The 10,850-nt window shown below is 38.2% G+C and overlaps 1 protein-coding gene across 1 annotated transcript in view; it reads left to right on the top strand.

Moving 5' to 3' along the window:
• Nucleotides 1-2,217, top strand: part of LOC139579791 (phosducin-like protein 2) — a 4,135-nt gene extending 1,918 nt beyond the window's left edge. The window contains exons 3-5 of the mRNA XM_071408611.1: nt 38-731; nt 1,299-1,507; nt 1,851-2,217. Of these exons, the coding sequence (XP_071264712.1) occupies nt 38-731; nt 1,299-1,507; nt 1,851-2,014 (1,067 nt within the window). The 3' untranslated portion in view covers nt 2,015-2,217. The remainder of the gene's footprint in view (nt 1-37; nt 732-1,298; nt 1,508-1,850) is intronic.
• The last annotated feature ends 8,633 nt before the right edge of the window (nt 2,218-10,850 follow it).

A 10,850-nucleotide genomic window follows, 5' to 3' on the forward strand; every position in this document is an offset into this window, starting at 1 on the left:
GGTTCATTTTCTCATCCGAGACCTTTCCCCCTCTTAGATCCTCCTCTGTGGGTAGTTAAAGACAGAGAAGAAGATGTAGAATACCAGGAGAGAAGCGAGAGTGAGGAAGGAGATGAGGAGGAGGAGGAGGAAGAGTATGTATGTGTGATAATAGAAGGGTCAGAGGTGGAGGAAGATGAGGAGGAAGAGGATGAGGAAGAGGAGGAGGAGTATGAGGTTACATGTGTAGGGGAGTATGTGGAGGAAGAGGAGGAGGAGTATGAGGTTACAGGTGTAGGGGAGTATGTGGAGGAGGAGGAGGAGGAAGAGGAATGTTTGTTAGAGGTTGTGGTGAAAGAGGAGGAAGTAGAGGAGGACGAAGAAGAAAGAGTGGAGACGTATGAGAAGGAGAAGAACGAGAAGGGAGAGAATAAAGAGGAAGAGGAAGAAGAAGACGCAGAAGAAGAAGAGAAGGGAGAGAATAAAGAGACGGTAGAGGAGGAAGAAGCAGAAGAAGAAGAAGGGAAGGTAGAGGAGGAAGAAGCAGAAGAAGAGGAGCAGGAGACAACCAACACATATCCCAGGTGTGTCCATCATCAGGGCCTGAAACTGAGTGTGAATGGGCTGAGAGGGAGACAGACAGGAGAGGAGAAGTACGGTCAGCTCAGAGAGATCCTAGGAGACCAGTATGTCAGGGAGGTTACCTGCGCCCCTGAAGGAGATAGAGTGGTCCTCCACCTCTATCACCCGAGGTGAGATAGTTAGTTTGGACCTGAGCTGGTCTGGAGCCACTTACTGTATAAGGAGAGACATAGACTTCTATTATGATTCAACTCACAGAACTGTCCTAGGATCAGTTTATACAATGCTAGTCATGTATACCGTCATAGATAACTATTAAAGCTTCAGCTCATACCGCTATCTTAAATATCTTTAGAGTCAGTTTGATGCTAAAGTAAGCTCTCTCTCTCTCTCTCTCATTCTCTCCCCCCTCTCTCCCTCTCTCTCTCTACCCCCTCTCCCTCCTCTCTCTCCTTCTCTCCCCCTCTCTCTCTCTCCCCCTCTCCTTTTCTCTCTTTCTCTCCCCCTCTCTCTCTGTTTCCATCCCTCTCTACCTCCCTACCTCCTTCTCCCCCCTCTCTCTGTCTCTCCCCCCTCTCTCTGTCTTTCTCTCTCCTTTTCTCTCTTTCTCTCCCACTCTCTCTCTGTTTCAATCTCTCCCCCCCCTCTCTCTCTCTCCCTCCCTTCTCTCTCTCTCCTTCTCTCTCCCCTTCTCTCTCCTTCTCTCTCCCCATCTCTCTCTCTCTCTCTCTCTGCAGTGTACCTATGTGTTCCCTGTTGAATCACCACTTCAGTCACCTGGCCCCTAAATTCCCTGAGTGTAAGTTCCTGATGATCCTGGCCGGGCAGTGTGTCCCCAACTACCCTGCCAGCCACCTCCCCACCCTGTTCATCTACGACTCAGGATGTATCCTCAACTCACTGATAGGAGAGAAGGCCTGTGGAGGGAGGAACGTATTGGAAGATGGTGAGAATACATACACACACACACACACACAAATACACATGCGCACACACACACACACACACAAATACACATGCGCACACACACACACACACACAAATACACATGCGCACACACACACACACAAATGCATATGCGCACACACACACAAATACACATGCACACACACACACACACATACACATGCGCACGCACACACACAAATACACATGTGCATACACACACGCACACAGACAGACAGACAGACACACACACACACACACAGACAGACACACACACACACACACACTCTCTCACTCTCTCTCTCTCTCTCTCACTCTAACCTCTGACCTCTGACCCCCTGCAGAGCTGAAGTGGATGCTGGCCCAGTCGGGAGCGTTTGTGATTGACAGCTACGAGGCCTTATACCAGGAGGGCACGCCCATCACGACGCCGCGTTCGGAACAGGAACAGGAAGACTACAGTGATGACCAGTCTGATCACTATGACAACCAAGGCGCAGAGGTGTAGTCATGGTTACAGGGATCACTGTGACAACAAAGAGACAGCAGAGTAGACTGTGAACTCTATGACATCATGAAACAGTGGTGTAAACTCTGATATAATATCCCATTTATAAATGTTGGCTACTGTTGACTCATTACATGATGTGATCCAGATCAGATTTAATACAGGTGTAGGTAGCTACTCATATTGACTCATTACATGATGTGATCCAGATCAGATTTACAGGTGTAGGTAGCGACTCATATTAACTCATTACATGATGTGATCCAGATCAGATTTAATACAGGTGTAGGTAGCTATTCATATTGACTCATTACATGTGGTCCAGATCAGATTTAATACAGGTGTAGGTAGCTACTTATATTAACTCATTACATGTGATCCAGATCAGATTTAATACAGGTGTAGGTAGCTATTCATATTGACTCATTACATGTGATCCAGATCAGATTTAATACAGGTGTAGGTAGCTACTCATATTAACTCATTACATGTGATCCAGATCAAATTTAATACAGGTGAAGGTAGCTACTCATATTGACTCATTACATGTGATCCAGATCAGATTTAATACAGGTGTAGGTAGCTACTCATATTAACTCATTACATGTGATCCAGATCAGATTTAATACAGGTGTAGGTAGCTACTCATATTGACTCATTACATGTGATCCAGATCAGATTTAATACAGGTGTAGGTAGCTACTCATATTAACTCATTACATGTGATCCATATCAGATTTAATACAGGTGTAGGTAGCTACTCATATTGACTCATTACATGATGTGATCCAGATCAGATTTAATACAGGTGAAGGTAGCTATTCATATTGACTCATTACATGTGATCCAGATCAGATTTAATACAGGTGTAGGTAGCTATTCATATTGACTCATTACATGTGATCCAGATCAGATTTAATACGGGTGTAGGTAGCTACTCATATTAACTCATTACATGTGATCCAGATCAAATTTAATACAGGTGAAGGTAGCTACTCATATTAACTCATTACATGTGATCCAGATCAGATTTAATACAGGTGTAGGTAGCTACTCATATTAACTCATTACATGATGTGATCCAGATCAGATTTAATACAGGTGTAGGTAGCTACTCATATTAACTCATTACATGTGATCCAGATCAGATTTAATACAGGTGTAGGTAGCTACTCATATTAACTCATTACATGATGTGATCCAGATCAGATTTAATACAGGTGTAGGTAGCTACTCATATTGACTCATTACATGATGTGATCCAGATCAGATTTAATACAGGTGTAGGTAGCTACTCATATTAACTCATTACATGTGATCCAGATCAGATTTAATACAGGTGTAGGTAGCTACTCATATTGACTCATTAGATGATGTGATCCAGATCAGATGTAATACAGGTGTAGGTAGCTACTTATATTGACTCATTACATGTGATCCAGATCAGATTTAATGCTGGTGTAGGTAGCTACTCATATTGACTCATTACATGTGATCCAGATCAGATTTAATACAGGTGTAGGTAGCTACTTATATTAACTCATTACATGATGTGATCTAGATCAGATTTAATACAGGTGTAGGTAGCTACTCATATTGACTCATTACATGTGATCCAGATCAGATTTAATACGGGTGTAGGTAGCTACTCATATTAACTCATTACATGATGTGATCCAGATCAGATTTAATACAGGTGTAGGTAGCTACTCATATTGACTCATTACATGTGATCCAGATCAGATTTAATACAGGTGTAGGTAGCTACTCATATTGACTCATTACATGTGATCCAGATCAGATTTAATACAGGTGTAGGTAGCTACTCATATTGACTCATTACATGTGATCCAGATCAGATTTAATACGGGTGTAGGTAGCTACTCATATTAACTCATTACATGATGTGATCCAGATCAGATTTAATACAGGTGTAGGTAGCTACTCATATTGACTCATTACATGTGATCCAGATCAGATTTAATACAGGTGTAAGTAGCTATTCATATTGACTCATTACATGTGATCCAGATCAGATTTAATACAGGTGTAGGTAGCTACTCATATTGACTCATTACATGTGATCCAGGTCAGATTTAATACAGGTGTAGGTAGCTACTCATATTGACTCATTACATGTGATCCAGATCAGATTTAATACAGGTGTAGGTAGCTACTCATATTGACTCATTACATGATGTGATCCAGATCAGATTTAATACAGGTGTAGGTAGCTACTCATATTAACTCATTACATGTGATCCAGATCAGATTTAATACAGGTGTAGGTAGCTACTCATATTGACTCATTAGATGATGTGATCCAGATCAGATGTAATACAGGTGTAGGTAGCTACTTATATTGACTCATTACATGTGATCCAGATCAGATTTAATGCTGGTGTAGGTAGCTACTCATATTGACTCATTACATGTGATCCAGATCAGATTTAATACAGGTGTAGGTAGCTACTTATATTAACTCATTACATGATGTGATCTAGATCAGATTTAATACAGGTGTAGGTAGCTACTCATATTGACTCATTACATGTGATCCAGATCAGATTTAATACGGGTGTAGGTAGCTACTCATATTAACTCATTACATGATGTGATCCAGATCAGATTTAATACAGGTGTAGGTAGCTACTCATATTGACTCATTACATGTGATCCAGATCAGATTTAATACAGGTGTAGGTAGCTACTCATATTGACTCATTACATGTGATCCAGATCAGATTTAATACAGGTGTAGGTAGCTACTCATATTGACTCATTACATGTGATCCAGATCAGATTTAATACGGGTGTAGGTAGCTACTCATATTAACTCATTACATGATGTGATCCAGATCAGATTTAATACAGGTGTAGGTAGCTACTCATATTGACTCATTACATGTGATCCAGATCAGATTTAATACAGGTGTAAGTAGCTATTCATATTGACTCATTACATGTGATCCAGATCAGATTTAATACAGGTGTAGGTAGCTACTCATATTGACTCATTACATGTGATCCAGGTCAGATTTAATACAGGTGTAGGTAGCTACTCATATTGACTCATTACATGTGATCCAGATCAGATTTAATACAGGTGTAGGTAGCTACTCATATTAACTCATTACATGATGTGATCCAGATCAGATTTAATACAGGTGTAGGTAGCTACTCATATTAACTCATTACATGTGATCCAGATCAGATTTAATACGGGTGTAGGTAGCTACTCATATTGACTCATTACATGATGTGATCCAGATCAGATTTAATACAGGTGAAGGTAGCTATTCATATTGACTCATTACATGTGATCCAGATCAGATTTAATACAGGTGTAGGTAGCTACTCATATTTACTCATTACATGATGTGATCCAGATCAGATTTAATACAGGTGTAGGTAGCTATTCATATTGACTCATTACATGTGATCCAGATCAGATTTAATACGGGTGTAGGTAGCTACTCATATTAACTCATTACATGATGTGATCCAGATCAGATTTACAGGTGTAGGTAGCGACTCATATTAACTCATTACATGATGTGATCCAGATCAGATTTAATACAGGTGTAGGTAGCTACTCATATTGACTCATTACATGTGATCCAGATCAGATTTAATACAGGTGTAGGTAGCTACTCATATTGACTCATTACATGTGATCCAGATCAGATTTAATACAGGTGTAGGTAGCTACTCATATTGACTCATTACATGTGATCCAGATCAGATTTAATACGGGTGTAGGTAGCTACTCATATTAACTCATTACATGATGTGATCCAGATCAGATTTAATACAGGTGTAGGTAGCTACTCATATTGACTCATTACATGTGATCCAGATCAGATTTAATACAGGTGTAAGTAGCTATTCATATTGACTCATTACATGTGATCCAGATCAGATTTAATACAGGTGTAGGTAGCTACTCATATTGACTCATTACATGTGATCCAGGTCAGATTTAATACAGGTGTAGGTAGCTACTCATATTGACTCATTACATGTGATCCAGATCAGATTTAATACAGGTGTAGGTAGCTACTCATATTAACTCATTACATGATGTGATCCAGATCAGATTTAATACAGGTGTAGGTAGCTACTCATATTAACTCATTACATGTGATCCAGATCAGATTTAATACGGGTGTAGGTAGCTACTCATATTGACTCATTACATGATGTGATCCAGATCAGATTAAATACAGGTGAAGGTAGCTATTCATATTGACTCATTACATGTGATCCAGATCAGATTTAATACAGGTGTAGGTAGCTACTCATATTTACTCATTACATGATGTGATCCAGATCAGATTTAATACAGGTGTAGGTAGCTATTCATATTGACTCATTACATGTGATCCAGATCAGATTTAATACGGGTGTAGGTAGCTACTCATATTAACTCATTACATGTGATCCAGATCAAATTTAATACAGGTGAAGGTAGCTACTCATATTAACTCATTACATGTGATCCAGATCAGATTTAATACAGGTGTAGGTAGCTACTTATATTAACTCATTACATGATGTGATCCAGATCAGATTTAATACAGGTGTAGGTAGCTACTCATATTAACTCATTACATGTGATCCAGATCAGATTTAATACAGGTGTAGGTAGCTACTCATATTGACTCATTACAAAATGTGATCCAGATCAGATTTAATACAGGTGAAGGTAGCTATTCACATTGACTCATTACATGTGATCCAGATCAGATTTAATACAGGTGTAGGTAGCTACTCATATTAACTCATTACATGATGTGATCCAGATCAGATTTAATACAGGTGTAGGTAGCTACTCATATTAACTCATTACATGTGATCCAGATCAGATTTAATACAGGTGAAGGTAGCTACTCATATTGACTCATTACATGATGTGATCCAGATCAGATGTAATACAGGTGTAGGTAGCTACTTATATTGACTCATTACATGTGATCCAGATCAGATTTAATGCTGGTGTAGGTAGCTACTCATATTGACTCATTACATGTGATCCAGATCAGATTTAATACAGGTGTAGGTAGCTACTTATATTAACTCATTACATGATGTGATCCAGATCAGATTTAATACAGGTGTAGGTAGCTACTCATATTGACTCATTACATGTGATCCAGATCAGATTTAATACAGGTGTAGGTAGCTACTCATATTAACTCATTACATGATGTGATCCAGATCAGATTTAATACAGGTGTAGGTAGCTACTCATATTGACTCATTACATGATGTGATCCAGATCAGATTTAATACAGGTGTAGGTAGGTATTCATATTGACTCATTACATGTGATCCAGATCAGATTTAATACAGGTGTAGGTAGCTACTCATATTGACTCATTACATGTGATCCAGATCAGATTTAATACAGGTGTAGGTAGCTACTCATATTGACTCATTACATGATGTGATCCAGATCAGATTTAATACAAGTGTAGGTAGCTACTCATATTGACTCATTACATGTGATCCAGATCAGATTTAATACAGGTGTAGGTAGCTACTCATATTAACTCATTACATGATGTGATCCAGATCAGATTTAATACAGGTGTAGGTAGCTACTCATATTAACTCATTACATGTGATCCAGATCAGATTTAATACAGGTGTAGGTAGCTACTCATATTGACTCATTAGATGATGTGATCCAGATCAGATGTAATACAGGTGTAGGTAGCTACTTATATTGACTCATTACATGTGATCCAGATCAGATTTAATGCTGGTGTAGGTAGCTACTCATATTGACTCATTACATGTGATCCAGATCAGATTTAATACAGGTGTAGGTAGCTACTTATATTAACTCATTACATGATGTGATCCAGATCAGATTTAATACAGGTGTAGGTAGCTACTCATTTTGACTCATTACATGTGATCCAGATCAGATTTAATGCTGGTGTAGGTAGCTACTCATATTGACTCATTACATGTGATCCAGATCAGATTTAATACAGGTGTAGGTAGCTACTTATATTAACTCATTACATGATGTGATCCAGATCAGATTTAATACAGGTGTAGGTAGCTACTCATATTGACTCATTACATGTGATCCAGATCAGATTTAATACGGGTGTAGGTAGCTACTCATATTAACTCATTACATGATGTGATCCAGATCAGATGTAATACAGGTGTAGGTAGCTACTCATATTGACTCATTACATGTGATCCAGATCAGATTTAATACAGGTGTAGGTAGCTACTCATATTGACTCATTACATGTGATCCAGATCAGATTTAATACAGGTGTAGGTAGCTACTCATATTGACTCATTACATGTGATCCAGATCAGATTTAATACGGGTGTAGGTAGCTACTCATATTAACTCATTACATGATGTGATCCAGATCAGATTTAATACAGGTGTAGGTAGCTACTCATATTGACTCATTACATGTGATCCAGATCAGATTTAATACAGGTGTAAGTAGCTACTCATATTGACTCATTACATGTGATCCAGGTCAGATTTAATACAGGTGTAGGTAGCTACTCATATTGACTCATTACATGTGATCCAGATCAGATTTAATACAGCTGTAGGTAGCTACTCATATTAACTCATTACATGATGTGATCCAGATCAGATTTAATACAGGTGTAGGTAGCTACTCATATTAACTCATTACATGTGATCCAGATCAGATTTAATACGGGTGTAGGTAGCTACTCATATTGACTCATTACATGATGTGATCCAGATCAGATTTAATACAGGTGAAGGTAGCTATTCATATTGACTCATTACATGTGATCCAGATCAGATTTAATACAGGTGTAGGTAGCTACTCATATTTACTCATTACATGATGTGATCCAGATCAGATTTAATACAGGTGTAGGTAGCTATTCATATTGACTCATTACATGTGATCCAGATCAGATTTAATACGGGTGTAGGTAGCTACTCATATTAACTCATTACATGTGATCCAGATCAAATTTAATACAGGTGAAGGTAGCTACTCATATTAACTCATTACATGTGATCCAGATCAGATTTAATACAGGTGTAGGTAGCTACTTATATTAACTCATTACATGATGTGATCCAGATCAGATGTAATACAGGTGTAGGTAGCTACTTATATTGACTCATTACATGTGATCCAGATCAGATTTAATGCTGGTGTAGGTAGCTACTCATATTGACTCATTACATGTGATCCAGATCAGATTTAATACAGGTGTAGGTAGCTACTTATATTAACTCATTACATGATGTGATCCAGATCAGATTTAATACAGGTGTAGGTAGCTACTCATATTGACTCATTACATGTGATCCAGATCAGATTTAATACAGGTGTAGGTAGCTACTCATATTAACTCATTACATGATGTGATCCAGATCAGATTTAATACAGGTGTAGGTAGCTACTCATATTGACTCATTACATGATGTGATCCAGATCAGATTTAATACAGGTGTAGGTAGCTATTCATATTGACTCATTACATGTGATCCAGATCAGATTTAATACAGGTGTAGGTAGCTACTCATATTGACTCATTACATGTGATCCAGATCAGATTTAATACAGGTGTAGGTAGCTACTCATATTGACTCATTACATGATGTGATCCAGATCAGATTTAATACAGGTGTAGGTAGCTACTCATATTGACTCATTACATGTGATCCAGATCAGATTTAATACAGGTGTAGGTAGCTACTCATATTAACTCATTACATGATGTGATCCAGATCAGATTTAATACAGGTGTAGGTAGCTACTCATATTAACTCATTACATGTGATCCAGATCAGATTTAATACAGGTGTAGGTAGCTACTCATATTGACTCATTACATGTGATCCAGATCAGATTTAATACAGGTGTAGGTAGCTACTTATATTAACTCATTACATGATGTGATCCAGATCAGATTTAATACAGGTGTAGGTAGCTACTCATTTTGACTCATTACATGTGATCCAGATCAGATTTAATGCTGGTGTAGGTAGCTACTCATATTGACTCATTACATGTGATCCAGATCAGATTTAATACAGGTGTAGGTAGCTACTTATATTAACTCATTACATGATGTGATCTAGATCAGATTTAATACAGGTGTAGGTAGCTACTCATATTGACTCATTACATGTGATCCAGATCAGATTTAATACGGGTGTAGGTAGCTACTCATATTAACTCATTACATGATGTGATCCAGATCAGATTTAATACAGGTGTAGGTAGCTACTCATATTGACTCATTACATGTGATCCAGATCAGATTTAATACAGGTGTAGGTAGCTACTCATATTGACTCATTACATGTGATCCAGATCAGATTTAATACAGGTGTAGGTAGCTACTCATATTGACTCATTACATGTGATCCAGATCAGATTTTTTACGGGTGTAGGTAGCTACTCATATTAACTCATTACATGATGTGATCCAGATCAGATTTAATACAGGTGTAGGTAGCTACTCATATTGACTCATTACATGTGATCCAGATCAGATTTAATACAGGTGTAAGTAGCTATTCATATTGACTCATTACATGTGATCCAGATCAGATTTAATACAGGTGTAGGTAGCTACTCATATTGACTCATTACATGTGATCCAGGTCAGATTTAATACAGGTGTAGGTAGCTACTCATATTGACTCATTACATGTGATCCAGATCAGATTTAATACAGGTGTAGGTAGCTACTCATATTAACTCATTACATGTGATCCAGATCAGATTTAATACGGGTGTAGGTAGCTACTCATATTGACTCATTACATGATGTGATCCAGATCAGATTTAAT

Source organism: Salvelinus alpinus, chromosome 6 (genome assembly GCF_045679555.1).
Source record: "Salvelinus alpinus chromosome 6, SLU_Salpinus.1, whole genome shotgun sequence".
Lineage (NCBI taxonomy): Eukaryota > Metazoa > Chordata > Actinopteri > Salmoniformes > Salmonidae > Salvelinus > Salvelinus alpinus.